At 39.9% G+C, this 17393-nt stretch overlaps 2 protein-coding genes across 5 annotated transcripts; one reads left to right on the top strand and one right to left on the bottom strand.

The window, feature by feature from the left end:
- Window positions 1-14: 14 nt before the first annotated feature.
- Window positions 15-6923, bottom strand: LOC117433672 (uncharacterized). 4 transcript variants are annotated; one of them, XM_059011294.1, is made up of 6 exons: window positions 6808-6902; window positions 4469-4596; window positions 3980-4041; window positions 1757-2104; window positions 1284-1553; window positions 15-441 (listed from the first exon to the last, which is right to left on the bottom strand). In XM_059011294.1, exons 3-6 carry the CDS (start codon window positions 4017-4019, stop codon window positions 332-334), a joined length of 768 nt encoding a protein of 255 aa, XP_058867277.1. In that variant the 5' UTR covers window positions 4020-4041; window positions 4469-4596; window positions 6808-6902; the 3' UTR covers window positions 15-331. The 4 variants fall into 4 exon arrangements, with proteins under 4 accessions (XP_058867277.1, XP_058867276.1, XP_033911977.3 ...); XM_059011293.1 differs by lacking the exon at window positions 6808-6902 and adding an exon at window positions 6357-6762; XM_034056086.3 differs by lacking the exon at window positions 4469-4596 and having other exon boundaries at window positions 6808-6923.
- A 1150-nt stretch (window positions 6924-8073) lies between these two features.
- LOC117433560 (26S proteasome regulatory subunit 6B) lies at window positions 8074-16513 on the top strand. The gene is made up of 11 exons (XM_034909797.2): window positions 8074-8182; window positions 8794-8892; window positions 9412-9598; window positions 10131-10277; window positions 10650-10759; window positions 11779-11872; window positions 12341-12508; window positions 12767-12843; window positions 13009-13177; window positions 14590-14645; window positions 16245-16513. Exons 1-11 carry the CDS (start codon window positions 8147-8149, stop codon window positions 16356-16358), a joined length of 1257 nt encoding a protein of 418 aa, XP_034765688.2. The 5' UTR covers window positions 8074-8146; the 3' UTR covers window positions 16359-16513.
- The last annotated feature ends 880 nt before the right edge of the window (window positions 16514-17393 follow it).

Raw genomic sequence — 17393 nt, 5'->3', positions numbered from 1 at the left:
TATTATTAGTTTATTTAGCAGACGCCTTTATCCAAGGCAACTTACAGAGACTAGGATGTGTGAACTATGCATCAACTGCAGAGTCACTTACAATTACGTCTCACCCAAAAGACAGAGCACAAGGGGGTTAAATGACTTGCTCAGAGTCACACAATGAGTCAGTGGCTGAGGTGGGAATTAAACTGGGGACCTCCTGGTTACTAGCCCGTTTCTTTAACCACTGGACCACACAGCCTCCTTAGTTATCTATATCTTAGTTGCTGACCCTTGCAAATGTATAGATAGATAGATAGATAGATAGATAGATAGATTACAGTTACCTTGCAATCTGTCAGTGTTTCGTTTTTATGAGGACTACTATCAATATAACAATGAGCATTGTGGATGGGAACACAAGAATACAAGCATAGAGGAGTATGGGTTGTGGATACTCTTCAGGATCTGAAAAAGGAACAGAATACAGTGTAAGTTCACATGTGATAGAAATATAGACAGAACCCTGCTGACAACTGCAGTAACTGCTGGTGAGCTGTTAACCAGAAACACTTCCTGTGAAATATTGAGCGTGTTAAGTAAGCGAGTCGCTCAGAGCAGCTCAGGGAAAGAACGCACTTAACGGAACGCTCAGTTCTGTTCCCTCTGAGCAGCTCAGAGCGCTGCAGAGCAGGATTCATAACAGATCCGAGTGAGCGGAAAAATTCTCACCCTGAGATGCTCCATTACTTAACGCACCCTCAGTGTTTTCTATCTGGATAGCTGCTATACGAAAGCCAGCACGGGTTTACAGTGTAGACAACAAATTTTGAAGTGACTGTTTCTGTTTCTCTTGAACGTGGATAACCAGTTAAAAACCAGCGAAAATATCAGCTGTGAGATAAAAAAAAAAAAAACAAAAAAAAACAAACAGGCGCTCAGTTTGAGCCGGGACCGGATGGGAGATACTGTTGAAAATGGCGATAGCTCTTTTTATTTACTTGTGTTTTTCGCCTCTTTTTGGTTTAGAATTTGCTTAATGAATCCAATCAGAACGCTGATGAAACTACGTTGCCGCAATCATCCGTGAGCATGTTGCTATGGAGACGTACCGTTGCTATGACTGGTTGCTATGTATGTGTACCGTTGCAATGTTGTTGCTATGTATATGTACCATTACGATATTGTTGCTATGTACCGTTACAAAGGACTTCTGAGTCCTTAGTAAAATCTGCCACCTGATGGTTTTTAATGAATCACAAGATTTAATAAAATACTTTACATAGAAAATGGAATCTGCCAACACTTACAGAATGGGGGCACATCCAGACTTTTCTTCAGTAGAAAGACCCCAGAGCTATGCTTCAGCAGACACTGGTATTCCTGCAGCGTGCCTTGCTTGACACAGAGTTCCCGGGATATGAGGAATGATCCGTTCTCTAGCGGCGTGATCGTCATCGCCTCGCCCATCTCGCTACCTTCTCTCTGAAAAACCAGGCTGAGCCCTGTGAAGTTGCCCACGTTGATCTCACAGTACAGCACAAAGGGATTCTCAGCTGTCAGGTTGAAATGAAGGGGACCTGCAAGTGATTTTCAGGACAGTGTTCATGTTGGCGCAAGTTCACCCAAGTTCAGTCAGGAAACTCTTGCGATAGATTATTTATTAAAACACTACTACGTTACACATATGGGCGCTACATGCCCTTTCGAGGTACCCCATAAATTGCACACAGCAATGTAACTTGTAACCTGATTGATCTAAACCTAGACACTCAGTGTTTACCGTGAACGTAGAGCTGTGTTCCACCTCCGATGGTCCTGTTCGGAGTGTCCCCATTCACATAGGACAGCATGCAGTAATACCTGCAGGAGTCCTGGAGTTGAAGCTCACAGATTTGCATGGATGTGTTCTCCGCTCCCACCAGGGCTACTCGCCCCTGGTACTGAGATCCAGGGGAGGGATGGAGAGGGATATCGTCATCGTCATCCCCAGCCCCGGGAATGAACCAGTACACTATCCTACGCCTGATGTTTTTGCTGATGTAGGAGATGTTGCATTTCAGAGTGACGTTCCCTCCTACCGCTGCAGTCACCAGCTCCGGCCATTGGGAAACATGAACAGTTTGGGTACCTGCAAGATATAATTGAGAGATTGCTCATCTACCCAATACGACTTTCCCTGGGTTACATGCTTGTATAGATCTAGTGCTGGGGGTGGCCAACCCTAGTCCTGGAGAGCCGCAGGGTCTTCTGGTTTTCGTTCCACCCAAGTTCTCAATTACTTAATTGGTCAACTTTCATATAATTTTTCCAGGTCTTTAGCCATTGATGATTTAAAGAACCTGCAGGATTGGGGCTCTCCAGGACCAGGGTTGGCCACCCATGATCTAGTCTATAATTTATAGGTTATACATTTAAATAGTTAAGCAAGAGGTGTTTAATGATGTCTCAGTCCTAAAATCCTAGGTGATGCAAAACCTTTGGCCAGAAGCAGCTTAGCTCATCATCTGGCTACACATGGGCTGGTCTGTCCCTCTCGGCTAACTTCATTTCTGTAGTCCTAACCCCATTGCTGCACAGGCTAGGCTCCGGTTGGCTCCTGCTCTGTTTAACTTCAATACAAGAGTTTCTATACTGAACAAAGCGCTTCCTGCCCACGGTTCAGCCCCATGCTTCCTGTATACAATATGCTCCTGCGGTTTATAAACTCTGGGTTACCTCAAGCTTCATTTTAGCCCCTGCAAGCTCTTGCAATTTTATCAGTCAAAACACAACGGCTTCTGTTTTTTGCTATTATTGTTTTCCAGCTAAAGCTCAATTTCTACACAATTTCTTTATAATCCTTCATGTATGAATGTATGTATGTATGCATGTATAATGTCTCTTCTATCCATTATACCCATTGATTGCTAAATATTTTAATATCCCTGCATAGGGAATTATGCAATATAAGCAAAATATTTTTACGAGCAAGTTGACTCAAGTTTAATGGTATCTCAACAAAGCCTGTGTTGTTTGCATAATAACATGAAAAAAACAAAGTAGTTTCAATAATCCAGGACAGCCCTATATAACACACCCAGCCATTCCTGTGGGGTCGCCTCGCTGCAAACTATGTTCCAGATCGTATTGGGCCATCTTAAAATGAGTAGCCTTTTCACAAAACAAACAGAAGCATCAAAGTGTTTCGGGTTTTGTGGGTTACTTTACTTCTGCTGTCAGTTTCACATTCTTACTCATGGAATATCCCACGTGGAACTGAAACTGCAGGTTACTTGTGTGTCCTTTTATTTAGTACAGTTATTCAAAAACATTAACAGAATTCTACTGGGGTGGAACAGAAGATTGTTTTTCTTGCAATTGAGGCTCGAACAACAAGCATTTCAAATCCATGTATTAAATATGTTTTTTTTGCTATATATAATACATTTTTGTTAACCAGCTGTGTGCACATGTATTAGAACACCTCAAGATGTGTCATGTATATCCTTGACATACCTGCCTGCATGAAAACCTCTGGGTGTGAGAATTTCAATTTCCGGTCAGTAATCAGTGATAATACCACTTTGTGCTTTGATTGGGCATCTAAAACAACTTCTAAAAAGTCTCCTGCCTTTTACCATGTGTGGCTCTGTGTTCTTTTTCTCTTCCTATTTTAAATTCATTGCATAGTGTTACTTAGATTCTAAATGAATCCAATGACCAACATTTCGTCTAGAAGTTTGATTGCATACATTGAAAAAGCCTTGGCTGTCATTGAATTATTAAGTTTCTTTGCCAATTTCTAAACGTATAGCATTTAACTTTCACACAGCACCAGCATTCTTTCTCATTATCTATCCAATCACGAACCAAAGTCAAAGCTTCCATGCAGCCATGTGACCATTTGATGTAATTTGTTGATGGAGTCATACTTGTTATAAATGAGGTTTAAATTACCGCAAATCATGCACAGCCCGCCACCGCTCCCCACAAAAAACAACTGTCATAAACTAACAATACTTACCTTGCATCAGACTCAAAAGCACCAGAGCCAGCAGACTCATTTTAATGTCAAGCTTGACAGCACTGCAAGAACAGAGAAGATATTACATCATAGCAAGCACTTTCAGAGTTTGTAAGCAAAATTCGCTAGAAACTGAACCGTTATTTATGCAATTTACTGTAAAACCTGACCACAGCACAACCAGAGAAATATACTTATTTCACAGGAAAAGAACATGTATTAGTCATCTTGTCTCTTTTGCATCTCAAATAAATTATTTTAAAGATACTGCACAGTAATGTGTTCCTTTTTTTTCTTTCCGTACACAAAGTAATCAAGTTAGTCCCTTCAAAGGAATATGAGACATTTTCAAAACTAGATGAGGTCATTCTACCCATCCATGCTCACCAGGTTCCTAGTTAGCTGATTCATCTCAAAACTTTGTCAATTTGGGTCCTAAGGTGATTCAGCCTCAACAACATGATTAGGTAGCCCAGTCCCTCCCCTCACCGCTCTCTGTGTGAAGTGTCTCCTTCCCTCTGTCCTAAAGTCTACCTCCACTTAATTTCCAGCTGTGTCCTCTGGTCCTGGTTTCTGTACTGCACTTATGGTGTAACTTTGTCAGTTCCAGCAGTGGTCTGAGGATAAGCATTTGAGACTCATGTCAGATTAAAATGAGAAGGAAAAAGAGATTCTCAAGAAGTGAAAGTGGTGGTACATTTCAATCTGGCTTCGTTACACTGCATTTTACAACAGTGCTTTTTTCAGATTCATGCAAACATGCAAGTGTGACACACAGATGGATGGATGAACAGACAGACATACAGACACCCCTCTATATGCACAGAATCCGACAGTCTCTGTAACTTATGCTAAACCACGTTACAAACCAAGTCTCATGACAACTACACAAGCAGTTCCTTAGATATATACAAACATGCGACATACAGATGGCTATACGTAGGAACAGACAGACACACTTTTATATCTCCAGAAATTGATACTCTCAATACCTTATGTCGAATAGTGCTTATACCAAGTGACTGGATAAGTGGTTCTCCAGAAAGATATTGGAGGCCGGTCAACTCATTTCTAAATAGCAATTCTACATGAACGTTGGGGGTCTCTTGTGTAATGCTTGTTTGCTGATTGGCAGACCGGGTTTCATATTGAAACAAGATGAGATTCCGAACAGCTTTCAAAGAGACGATGGAAACTTGTCAGCCGATGGCATGCAGTTTAAAAACTTGGCTGTTTTTCTACAGTTAAAAAACACGTCACACCTTCCCTCACTTGTGGTGGAAAATTCGTCTCAATTTGAGGGTTATAAGAAGTTGACCTTTAATGGAGAATTGTTTTATTCTAATGAACTGATGTTGCATTTTTTAATAGCGCGGCACAAAAAGCCTATTCAATGGATTTAAATTGAGGAGGATGTAAATATGTACTGTAATTTAAATTATTTATTTAAAAAAACTATAATTACCATTTCAAACCAGTATGTTAATAAAGAGTCATCTGGTAGGATATCACAGTTCTAGTAATTCATGTATTTTTTTACTTCTTTACATCTGATCAGTTCAAATATCCCTATGACCTGTAGGCTTCTCTCAAACAGGTCTACCCCCTAAGTACAGCAGGTACTCTAGATTGTAACCATTAACCTGTCTCCCTGTATAGGGTTTACCACATTTTCAAAGTGAAAAACTGGGACATTTTATTAATTGCTTCTAATTACTGTGTATTTACATAGTAGTAAATACATGTGTACTTACACATTATTACAATGTTATAACGTATAGTTACAATGTACTTCATGTGTAATTCTTTATCCATGCTATAACCCTAACTCTAACCCTAACTCTAACCCTTTTCTAATACAATTGTGTACCTTCTTATATTTTGCAAATATATTTACGCATTAGGTACATTGTAACTATGCATAATAACATTGTAATTACATATGTGTAAGTACACATGCACTTAGTAAGTAACTGCTATGCAAATACACAGTAATTAGAGACACAATGGGAAGTGTTACCTTATTTCTATATATTTCAATGGCCATCGAGTAGCTGTCAATTCAGAGCTCCCCACAGCATGTTTTAATTAAGAAAACAATTGACAAATCTATCATCATAAATAAATTAGCGGTTTATTAAGTGTGATACAAACAGGAAACAGAAAATGGGTAAGGCAAAAATAATCATTTTGTGAATAAAGACATAAACATCACTTCCTTCTGCGTTTACATCTCCCCCCTCACTGACTAGTTTTAAGTTAACTTTCTAGTTAATTGCAACAGCTAAATGCGAATGAAGCTTGTTTAGCAGAATACAAATCTATTTTCACTTTGCCTTATTCTGAAGCCAATTCATTGAAAATAATTATTTCTTACCTATAACCGTCACTTGTTAAGTATTTTGGCTTTCCATTCCTTGTGGCTGATAATAATTTAAATAAATTCTCATGCTTTGTTTTGTTAATCCTGCCTCAGGAATCTACTCATCCAACAAGCTAAAAGGTTGCCCATGTTTTTAGATTACAAGTCATTAAAAATAAACGCTGCTATTGTTTAGTTTTTAGAAACAGACTTACCACATCCTGTTTTTAAACTGACACATGTTGTTACATACAGTTCTTAACTAGGTCTATCGTCAGTAAGCAAGACTTCTGATAATTTGTTTCGCTTCTTTAGCAATCAAAATTAATGCCATCTTCACAAAGTTCAATCACCGCAAAAACGATGATCTAAAAAAAAAATCTAGAGTAATATTCATGAAACAGTATTTATTTAATAAAATGTGCCCTTGCTAACCAAGGTTTTGAAATAAATGTTTTTACGTTACCGCTAATAATATTATTACTGGTGCGCCTTTTCTTTAGTTGAAGTCCGTTAGTTTTTTTGCTGGTATCTCTTTCATGGAATGGAGAGTCACAGCAGTCGACGCTTCGTGTCAAGGGAAATGTGGAGGAGGGCCTACGTACCTTATTCAGCTAAAAAGTTATTGTCTGTATCATAACCAGGTGGGTGTATGGAGTCTGTTTGCCAGTTCGTCTGCCAGTCCGTATTTGGTCAACCCTTGTGAAATTGTGATGAAACTTCAAAAGGACGTTCTTTAGCTTAAATTATTGAGTGTATCACAATCCAGGAGTGTTTCTCTGTCCAGCTTCAGGACTGCTCCGCCTCTCACTGTCTTCCACCGCCTCCTCAGGACTCACCTGTTTTGAATGCACTCAATGCTCTTCTGCTATGTACTGTATTCGCATGACCTCAACACCATGTTACTGGCTGATGCACTATCCTTGCACTATTGCACTACCGTTATGCCTATGTAGATATAGTGTGTTCAATTACAAGTTTAAATGTGCTAAACCAAGAAATCTCAAGGACATTGTTAAGCAGTGTGGAGTAGTGGTTAGGGCTCTGGACTCTTGACCGGAGGGTCGTGGGTTCAACCCCAGGTGGGGGGACACTGCTGCTGTACCCTTGAGCAAGGTACTTTACCTAGATTGCTCTAGTAAAAAACCCAACTGTATAAAAGGGTAATTGTATGTAAAAATAATGTGATATCTTGTAACAATTGTAAGTCGTCCTGGATAAGGGCGTCTGCCAAGAAATAAATAATAATAATTAAACACAAGATCCTGAGACAGAAGCAAAGCCCGGAACACAGAAGAATTAGGGGGGGTTGACGTTTTTTAAGTCTTATAGGGAGTTGACAACCCACAGCAGTACTTTAAAGCGCAGTGCAGAAGCCAGGACCAGAGGACACAATTGGAAATGAAGTGGAGATAGACTCAGGACAGAGGGAAGGAGACACTTCTTCACACAGAGAGTGGTGAGGGTGTGGAATGGGCTACCTAGCCATGCTGTTGAGGCTGAATCAATGAGATCCTTTAAGACCCAACTTGACAGAATTCTGAGATCAATCATCTACTAGGAACCGGATAAGCTTAGCTGGACAAAATGGCCTCCTTTAGTACATATAGTTTGTCAATATACGGCGTTATACGCTAACATACAATATCCTTTATATAATGAAAATATTCCATAACACGAGGTTGACAAACACGTTACATTGCGTTTAAAAGACTGCAATTCCCAGGCTGCTTTGCGTGTTCATACATCTGACGGTATTTCCGGGCCGGTATGAGTGTGCGCTGGTAAAGACAGAAGAAAATAAAATGGAGGAGATTGGGATAGTTGTGGAGAAATGTCAGGTAAGAATTGATATGTGACGTATTTATTTTAGTGTGAGTAGTAAGCTGGGTATTTATACTGACAAATTGGGACGGAGACAACGTGAAAACGGTATTTAAATAGGTACACAGATAATAACAGATCCGCGTTGTCATAGTGAAAAACATGCAGATTCATTGCATGTTAATAGGCCTAAAGATTATCAAACGTGTTTACAATAGGTTTAGGTTTTAATTTATGTTTAGTTTTCATTTCGTAACGTTTAACAGAAATTAGTTTATACATGCATATTGTAGGAGGCCTTTATACTGTGTTGACTAGTACTGAAGTTGATCAAGTCTTTGTGTTTTTTTTTTCTCGTTATTGTAGATTTTATTAATAATAATTGAGTAGGTGTTATTGTGAAGTTCAGTTGATGTTTAAATGTTACCGGTAATCTGTTACGTAGGTTAGTCTTTGTTTTTTTTTTAATTAAAAAAAAAAATACTTTGTGTAAAAATAAACAAAATCCTACCTTAATTTACAAGCATTAATTTACCATTTCAGTTACGAGACATGTTGACACGCTACTCTCCCAAATCAAAGTTCATAAAAGTGAGCTCTGACTGTGAGTGTAATGTTGTGTTTGCAGGAAGAGATCGCTGTCCCGACCTCTTCCCGGCCTCAGACCGCCTTCTCGTTTCTAGCACCGGAGCCAGAGGACCTAGAAGATCTTTACAGCCGCTACAAGGTGAGACTATATAAGAATATATTGAGGTAGACTGTGGAGTTCAGACAGTGAGTTTGTTTATCTCTTATATGGCAGAAATGACACAAGTTTGAGTACAGCAATGGCCAAAAGGTTTGCATCACCCTATAGAATTAAGAAAAAATGTTGCTTCATAAAGTCAAATGAAACCTGCTGAATAATGTTACGTTAACAATATTGAATTGCATACCGCTTTGTAGTTTTCCATATCCTTCACGAAAAAAAAAACTGACAATGTGAAAGTTTGGAATTTAACATGAAATACTGTACTTGCTCCTATTCTGTCTCAATCCTAAAATTCTAGGTGATGCCATAGCTGTAGATCACAGAGTATTGAGGTATACTGTGGGCTAGCCACAGTGTCCGTGTCAGCGGCGCCTGTGTTGGTTGATCTCTCGTAGGTTGAGCTCTCAAAGACGGTCTGCTTCTGATGTGCAATCTATCAAGGTAGATTCGGTTCAGACAGTGTCCGTGTCAGCTGTGTTGGTTGATCTCTTGTAGAAGCTGCAGCAGGAGCTGGAGTTCCTGGAGGTCCAAGAGGAGTACATCAAGGATGAGCAGAAGAACCTGAAGAAGGAGTTCCTGCACGCTCAGGAGGAGGTCAAGAGGATCCAGAGCATCCCGCTGGTCATCGGGCAGTTCCTGGAGGCTGTGGACCAGAACACTGCCATCGTGGGCTCCACCACAGGTAACCGCTGGAATCCTGTAGGGATGCCACGACGAATCCATTATTTTTATACCGCGGGCCTCGATTTTAAACATCAATTGATTGATTGATTGTTTTGTACCCTATAACAGTTGTATTTGAAGGCTTACGGGATTACTGGTGATGTTTACAATTGATTCAACTCCGTAGTAACGCTGCTACTCAAACAGAATTCACTTTATATAACGGAGTAGCGGCTTTCTGAATTAAAATATTGGCATTCTGGAACTGTGTAATCTTACACACAAATGTGACCGTGTACAGTACGCACTTGTGTGTTAGCAATTCATAAAGAACTGCACTTTACTGGAGGATGTTTTACAATGTATTTTCTGAATAGGTTTAAAATATCTTGACGTTTCATTAAACATTCAAGAACCGAAACTGAATATAACCCTCAATTTCATATCCCCCCCCCCCCCATCGTTTCAACCAGAGAGCAGATCCTTTTTTAAACTCCAAAGATTCCAGTTCGAGTCTCTTAACTGCTTGCCTGTTGTCTTTCTACTTTCAGGATCGAACTACTATGTGCGAATCCTGAGTACGATAGACAGGGAGCTGCTGAAACCCAACGCCTCCGTCGCGCTGCACAAGCACAGCAATGCCCTGGTAGATGTGTTGCCACCAGAGGCAGACAGCAGTATCATGATGCTCACATCAGGTATAGTGACGTCACAAAACCCACCTTCAACGTCCGGTTGTATCTTAATCCAGCGCACAGTCTTTTCTCGGAGTGTGAATCAGAACACTTGGCGTGCAATCTTATGTGTTTCTGAGGTGATAAAAACCCTAGTAAGATACAATTGTTGTTAATGAAATAAGGTAGAACATGCATCCATACCCACAATAAAGGGTGCATGTTGCAATTTACGTTTTCTGTATCTGATTAGGGTGGAGGCATGTACTTTTATCAAGATCCAGACAGGAATTACTGGCGCAGGAACGTTTGTGATATTTCTGTTTTAGTTTTGTTCGGGGTTCAGTTTGATATGTGTGTTTTTTTTTGGTTTTGTTTTTTGTTTTCTTGCTTCAGATCAGAAGCCAGACGTGTTGTACTCTGACATCGGAGGAATGGACATCCAGAAACAGGAAGTGAGGGAGGCCGTAGAGCTTCCTTTAACGCACTTTGAACTCTATAAACAGGTACCAGCTCACACCTGAAATACAACCTTAAATGAAGTCACTAAACTGTATGTGTATATATATATATATATATATATATATATATATATATATATATATATATATATATATATATATATATATATATATATATTCCAGTCAACTCTCGATTAACCGGGGTAATGGGGGAAGAAGGAGGTCACAGATAACCCAAAATCACGGTTAAAACAAAACTAGTCAAAACGTGGTACAAAATTGATTTAATGTAAACTTATTTAGTTAAAATTACATCCAATATTTAGGAACACATTTACCTTTCTACAGACACCATCCAAAAGTGTAAAAACAATACAAGTACAATAGTTTAGGAGCACAAAACATCACATAAATTGCTTGACGAAAAACGGCCAAAAGGTTACACTACTGTATTTTAAAATAGTCTGTTAATGTTGTCTGTTTCTTAGCTGAGCTCTCCTTTTTTCGAATATTAGAACGAAGCCTACGCAACATCAGTTTGTCACTGAGCAAACTGTCCTCTTCGCTTTCTGAATAGTCCAGCAGACAGTCTAGGTGATTCAGCGCAGCACCATGCGTGATCTTGTTTTTGCTAGCTAGCCCCTCCCCCTCGCTATCGCTGTCTTTCTCCTCCTCTCCGCCAAGCGACCTCACGCCTTCTGATGTTTTCGCTGATTTGTAGTACATAATTTAAATTTTTTCACAAATACGCAATCTGCTATTATTTTTTTCCACGGTTAATCCGCAAACTGGTTAATCCACCCCCGGATAATCGAGAGCTGATGGCATATGTTAATTCAATTTGCCTCTTGGCCATTAAAAGTTAAGACATACAAGTCGATCTTAATGCACTGAAAACTCCACAAGGGGGCAGTGTGATCTAATGATTATGAGCAAAAGTTCTGAGCCATCATCTTCAACTCACTCCTGCAAGGATATCCTCTCTGCATTAGGATATCCTCTCTGCATTGTGTCCCGGCTGTAAATAGGCAGCCTAATAATGCCTGCCTTCTTTTTCTTATCAGATCGGAATCGATCCCCCCAGAGGAGTGTTGATGTACGGACCTCCTGGCTGTGGGAAAACTATGCTGGCGAAGGCAGTAGCACATCACACCACAGGTAAATCTGGCTGGGCAGGGAAATGCGTTTTGGTTTATCTGGATTTTTGCAGGCATGCTTTAGAGAAGTCCTTTGTTCTAAACTTTTACTCCGCTTTCACTTATGCCCTCTTGTTCTTCTCTGTGCTAAATTTGAAGTAATGTCTTGGGTTAACTTTATCTATACCATTTATGATTTGGTGGTAAAAATGGATTAAATAGCGGTATAAAACACTCAATCCTAAAATGTAATCAAGATAAAAATTCAGTGAATCAAGTTGACAGACCAGCTAATGCATTCATCACTGGAATTAGATACCTTATCCGTACCTTGGACATTTTTCATAATAATAACATTACTGGCAATCAAAGTGTCACCTTACTTTTCAGCTGCAACCTGGTTTGAAAGGTGCAAGGTTTGGAAGATGGGAAACTAGTTCTTAACCATTGCGGTGTGTTTGTGCGTGCGTGTGCGTGTGTCTCCTCACAGCTGCGTTTATCAGAGTTGTCGGCTCGGAGTTTGTCCAGAAGTACTTGGGGGAGGGACCCCGGATGGTGCGAGACGTCTTCCGATTGGCCAAGGAGAACGCCCCTGCCATCATCTTCATCGATGAGATCGACGCCATTGCCACCAAGAGATTTGACGCACAGACAGGAGGTACGCAGCTGGGGCGAGCTGCCTGTGTTTTTTATTGTAACGTATTCATATTCTGTTGTATGTGACGGAACAAATATTAAATATATTTCAACCATTACTGGAAATATATTCGTTAAGTGGCAGAAATTACCAAATTCATAAATAAATTCTGAAATACATTCTACTGTACAGAAGAGTGCTGCTTTCCTTTTTTCAATAAGTCATTAAACTGTTTGTAAAGAACTCTTTTACTCTGAGTGTTCTGTGGTCTCTTTGCAGCTGACAGGGAGGTCCAGAGGATCTTGCTGGAGTTGCTGAACCAGATGGACGGTTTCGACCAGAACGTTAATGTCAAGGTGAGCGCAAGAGAAGGGCAGCCTGCTTCTCGATGCTTCTCAATCAGTTTGTTGATGCACAGTTCACCCCCTAGTCTCTGTAACTCGCTTTGGATATAAAAGCATCGTGCTAAATGACTAATTAATAATACAGTGTGCAGCAATGGCTTTGTGTGTGTGCTGCAGGTGATCATGGCCACTAACAGAGCAGACACGCTGGATCCCGCTCTGCTCAGGCCCGGCCGACTCGACAGGAAGATCGAGTTCCCCCTTCCTGACCGCCGTCAGAAACGTCTGGTCTTTAGCACCATCACCAGCAAGATGAACCTGTCCGAGGAGGTCGACCTTGAGGACTGTATCCTTTCACAAGCCTGCAGCTTGTGGATTTGCTGAAGTTACACTACAGTGCAGATCGTAATTACGCAGAACCAAATACCACGCTCCTCGCAATGCATAACATGGCCCTGGTGGGCTAAATTTGCATGAGGTTTAATATGAGAAATTGGTCAGTTAGTTTTGTTCAAAGACTAAGCTTACATGATATAGGTGGGAGGATGCATCCGTTCCCATTCATTCATCAAGAGTAAGGATTCTGATTTTAGGCTTAAACCCGATTTTTAAAGCATGATACCCCTCGGTCTTTGCATTTATTGATTACCCGATTTCCCTCAATTTGTATTGCTGTTTAGTTTTTCCTTTTTAAATGTGTTGAATGGAAGTGCTTTTGCTCGTGTATACCAATACACAAACTCTGTATTGATGCGTATGGTGTGAGGCAGTACAGTGTCGAGATTGCTTTGCTTTACCGTATACTTTCCACGCCGGCATTTACAGGCATCAGCGTAAGTCATAGATGGCTTGTCAAGGGATACTGGAGTTTTCAGAATCGGTTCTTTTCCATTTACAAGCAAGCCTCAATGCATTACACAGTTCCAAAGAGCCGGGGGGAAAAAACATCTAAAATACACAGGCATCTTCTACAAATACAAAGAAAGTGCACTGAGCTTTAGAATACATTCTTAACCCTTTGCGGACCATTGTCGGACCTGGTCCAACATTGCAATTATTCCTATCAGGTCCATTGTCGGACCCTGTCCGACATCATTATAGAAACGCAAAAACCAGGTTTTAGTCGTTTTTTCTCCGGAAAAAGTCGAGAAAACCATTCAATGGCCGAGTGGGAGCGACAGGAGCCGAGACAAGTCGAAAAAAAAAAAAAAAAAAAAAGGCGTATCTCATGATTAGTCATACATGGCCCTGGTATCAGATAACGGGGCGGTCGTAAGTAAACAAGCTGGCTGCCTGTGAATCAGCGCACAGAGAACACGGACATTTGCAGAGCTTTTTTGAGATGTTGTAGTAATAAAATAATGACTTGGATCGCATTATTGAGGAGTTTGGTGATAAAACGAGTGATCAGGAGATGATTGATCGGTATGTACGACTATTATTATTATTATTTATTTCTTACATAGGTGAAAGCGATAGCGAACGAAAGGGTAGGGCAGGGTTGGAGATGCCTAGTGAGTGCTTTGTTGATATGCAGGGCCATTTAAACCCGTTTGACTGAAAAAAAATACTTTTAAACAGCGCGTCTAAAATTAACTGCGCGTGTGAAAATTAATTAGACCTGGCGTGCCTGACGCGCATTTAATAAATGGACCGCAAAGGGTTAAGGGCGTAGCAGTTTCAAAGCTGGGAACTTACTTCCGCATCAGAAAGTGAATACATGAATGCATGAACACGTTTCTTGACAATCCTCCTCAGATGTGGCTCGGCCTGATAAGATTACCGGTGCAGACATCAACTCAATTTGCCAAGAGGTAAGTATTATAGAAAACAGGAACAGGACATACAGCTACAGCCAAAAGCTTTGCATCACCCTGCAGAACGAACTCAAAGTCGAATGAAACCTGCTGGAATATTGTTATGTTAACATATTGAATTACATAACACTTTGCAGTCGTCCCCCCCCCCCCCCCCCCCCCCATATACTGAACGAAAAACTGACAAGTTAAAAAAAGTGACGTTTCAAAGTCAAACATGAAATACTGAACTTAACTATTATGGCTTCTGGTAGACTTTTTGCGATATCATTTTGTAGTTTCTTTGCTTACATTAAGGTAAATAAAAGATCTAAATTATGTTCATATAGTTTTTCTTCTTTTTTCAGTATTTGTTACTTTTTTATTGTCTCCATCCTAAGATTGTAGGTGATGTAAAACCACTGCTGTAGTTTCTGAAGCACAGATACATTACATCTGTGACTGAGTGCATTCGTCAGCAAATAGTTTTGCAGAACAGGGTCTGACATTATCAAATTGAGTTGCCGTTTACAACTAGTCTCGTACAGCTATGGTCTGAAGTTTTGCATCCCCTAGAATTTTAGGATTGAGACATTCAATTAAAAAAAAAACAAAAAAAAAACTATAGGAACATAATTTTAGATCTTTTATTTAACATCATGTAATCAAAGAAACTACAAAAGTATACTCAAAAAAAAAAAGTCTACCGGAAGTCATAACAGTAGTACAGTACTAATTCATGTTAGATTTCAACATGTCCACATTTTTTCAGTTTTTGTCAGTATATGGAGGGAAAACCACAAAGCAGTATGTAATTCAATATGTTAACGTGACGTTATTCAGCAGGTGTTTATTTGACTTTATGATGCAACATTAGTTCATTCTGTAGGGCGATGCAAAACTTTTGGACAGCGCTGCAGTTAAAAAGGTCTAGCAGAGTGCTGCCCAAACACGGTCCTAGAGAGCCCCGATCCGGTAAGTTTTGTAGGTCACCCTAAATCGCTAATTTCTAAAGACTGGGATCACATGGAAGTTATTGATCAATTAAGCAAATAACTTGTTCAATTAAGGGAACTCTGGTCATTTGGCCAGTTTACATGCTGGAAAAATGTCATGACTTGTTTACTGTCATGACTTATTTAAGGTGGCATGGTTTGGATTACAATTTGTTAGTTTTGGTTTATGTGTAGTTTATGTTTGAATACAAATGTAATACGTTATATAAAAAATCAAATACAATATTAAGTTTCAAAGCAGGGATTGTTAAATTAAACAAACCAAAACGATCTAAAATTATAATTCAGCTGTGCCACCTTAAATAAGTCATGACAGTAGACAGATAAGTCATGACATTTTCCCAGCATGTAATCCAGGCTGAGGGCTGAAAAGGGTAGTTCATTTTTTGTACCAAATGATCTCTAAATGACTTCATTTAATAAATCACCTGCTTAACTGATCACAATAAAATTGTTCCAGGTGTTAAGAAATTGATGATTAAAGGTTACCTCTGAAACCTGCTGGATAGGGGCTCTCCAGGACCGGATTTGGGCAGCACTGGTCCAGCAGAACCAGTAAACCTACAGCACCCTTACGGTTTTCCTTCCACTTTCCCAACAGGCTGGTATGCTGGCTGTGCGAGAGAACCGCTACATCGTGCTGGCCAAGGACTTTGAGAAGGCGTATAAAACGGTCATTAAGAAAGACGAACAGGAGCACGAGTTTTACAAATAGTGAGATGGTCTGAGATTTCGAGGGCGTGTGTTTCTTACCACAGGGCTTGTGCTGTTTCCCCAGTTGACAAACAGAAATCTGTAGCATGTTAACTTTCGTTTATTAACTATGTGCAGGGGCGTATGTTTGAATAAAGTTTCTTTTCACAAAAATCAGTCATTTACTGTTCTGTGTTTTTTTTTTTTTGTTTGTTTGTTTTAAACCTCTATACAAATTTGATGTTGTGTTTCTAGAACCAAGCAATTACTAGTCCTCCTGCATCTGCCTTTTACACCAAGTACAGATTGATAATTGAATTCCTTTGTTACTGCAGTTGTAAAGTGGTTTATCGGGCAGCAGTGTGGAGTAGTGGTTAGGGCTCTGGACTCTTGACCGGAGGGTCGTGGGTTCAATCCCAGGTGGGGGACACTGCTGCTGTACCCTTGAGCAAGGTACTTTGCCTAGATTGCTCTAGTAAAAAACCCAACTGTATAAAAGGGTAATTGTCTGTAATGTAATATCTTGTAACAGTTGTAAGTCGTCCTGGATAAGGGTGTCTGCTAAGAAATAAATAATAATAATAAGTCATTCTCTTACCTCTTACGAGCCTAGGCAGCATTATCACTGCCTCCTTCATAACAAAACAAGAAAAGTTACAGAAGAGAGGCTTTGGTTTCTGTAAGCCCAAAGTATCTAAAGCTGGCTCTTCTGTAAATTTATTCAGACGTCAGTCAGTCCTCTTTTATTTGTGTGGTGTTGATATTGCCTCCAGTATCTGTTCTCAAATTAGATTACAGGGTTTAGGGATTACGTTTTTCAGACGTAGAAATGTAAAGGACTTGTGCACATACAAACTAAACCAAATGAGATAAAAAACCACTGAGCCAACATCCTTATCCGTGTATTTAGATCCAGATCCTATTTTTTATGTTGTGTGGATTTCAACACATTACACAAACCGTACAGAGAGGTGCGTAATACTAGAACATTACGTGGCTCTTAATCTTTTAATTTCCTGGGTTACCAAGATCAAAGAATAAACGATCGTCATCCTGT

Source organism: Acipenser ruthenus, chromosome 41 (genome assembly GCF_902713425.1).
Source record: "Acipenser ruthenus chromosome 41, fAciRut3.2 maternal haplotype, whole genome shotgun sequence".
In the NCBI taxonomy this organism is placed as follows: domain Eukaryota; kingdom Metazoa; phylum Chordata; class Actinopteri; order Acipenseriformes; family Acipenseridae; genus Acipenser; species Acipenser ruthenus.
The sequence above is the reverse complement of the archived record's forward strand: the minus strand, read 5'-3'. Positions and strand labels throughout refer to the sequence as shown.

Excerpts from the sequence above, each read along its gene's own strand:
- LOC117433672 (XM_034056086.3), bottom strand. The coding sequence starts at position 4,019 with ATGAGTCTGCTGGCTCTGGTGCTTTTGAGTCTGATGCAAG. Across the intron at positions 2,105-3,979 it reads GCTTTTGAGTCTGATGCAAG|GTACCCAAACTGTTCATGTT; the intron begins GTAAGTATTGTT and ends TATATCTTGCAG. Across the intron at positions 1,554-1,756 it reads AACACAGCTCTACGTTCACG|GTCCCCTTCATTTCAACCTG; the intron begins GTAAACACTGAG and ends AATCACTTGCAG.
- LOC117433560 (XM_034909797.2), top strand. The coding sequence starts at position 8,147 with ATGGAGGAGATTGGGATAGTTGTGGAGAAATGTCAG. Across the intron at positions 8,893-9,411 it reads ATCTTTACAGCCGCTACAAG|AAGCTGCAGCAGGAGCTGGA; the intron begins GTGAGACTATAT and ends GATCTCTTGTAG. Across the intron at positions 10,760-11,778 it reads ACTTTGAACTCTATAAACAG|ATCGGAATCGATCCCCCCAG; the intron begins GTACCAGCTCAC and ends TTTTCTTATCAG.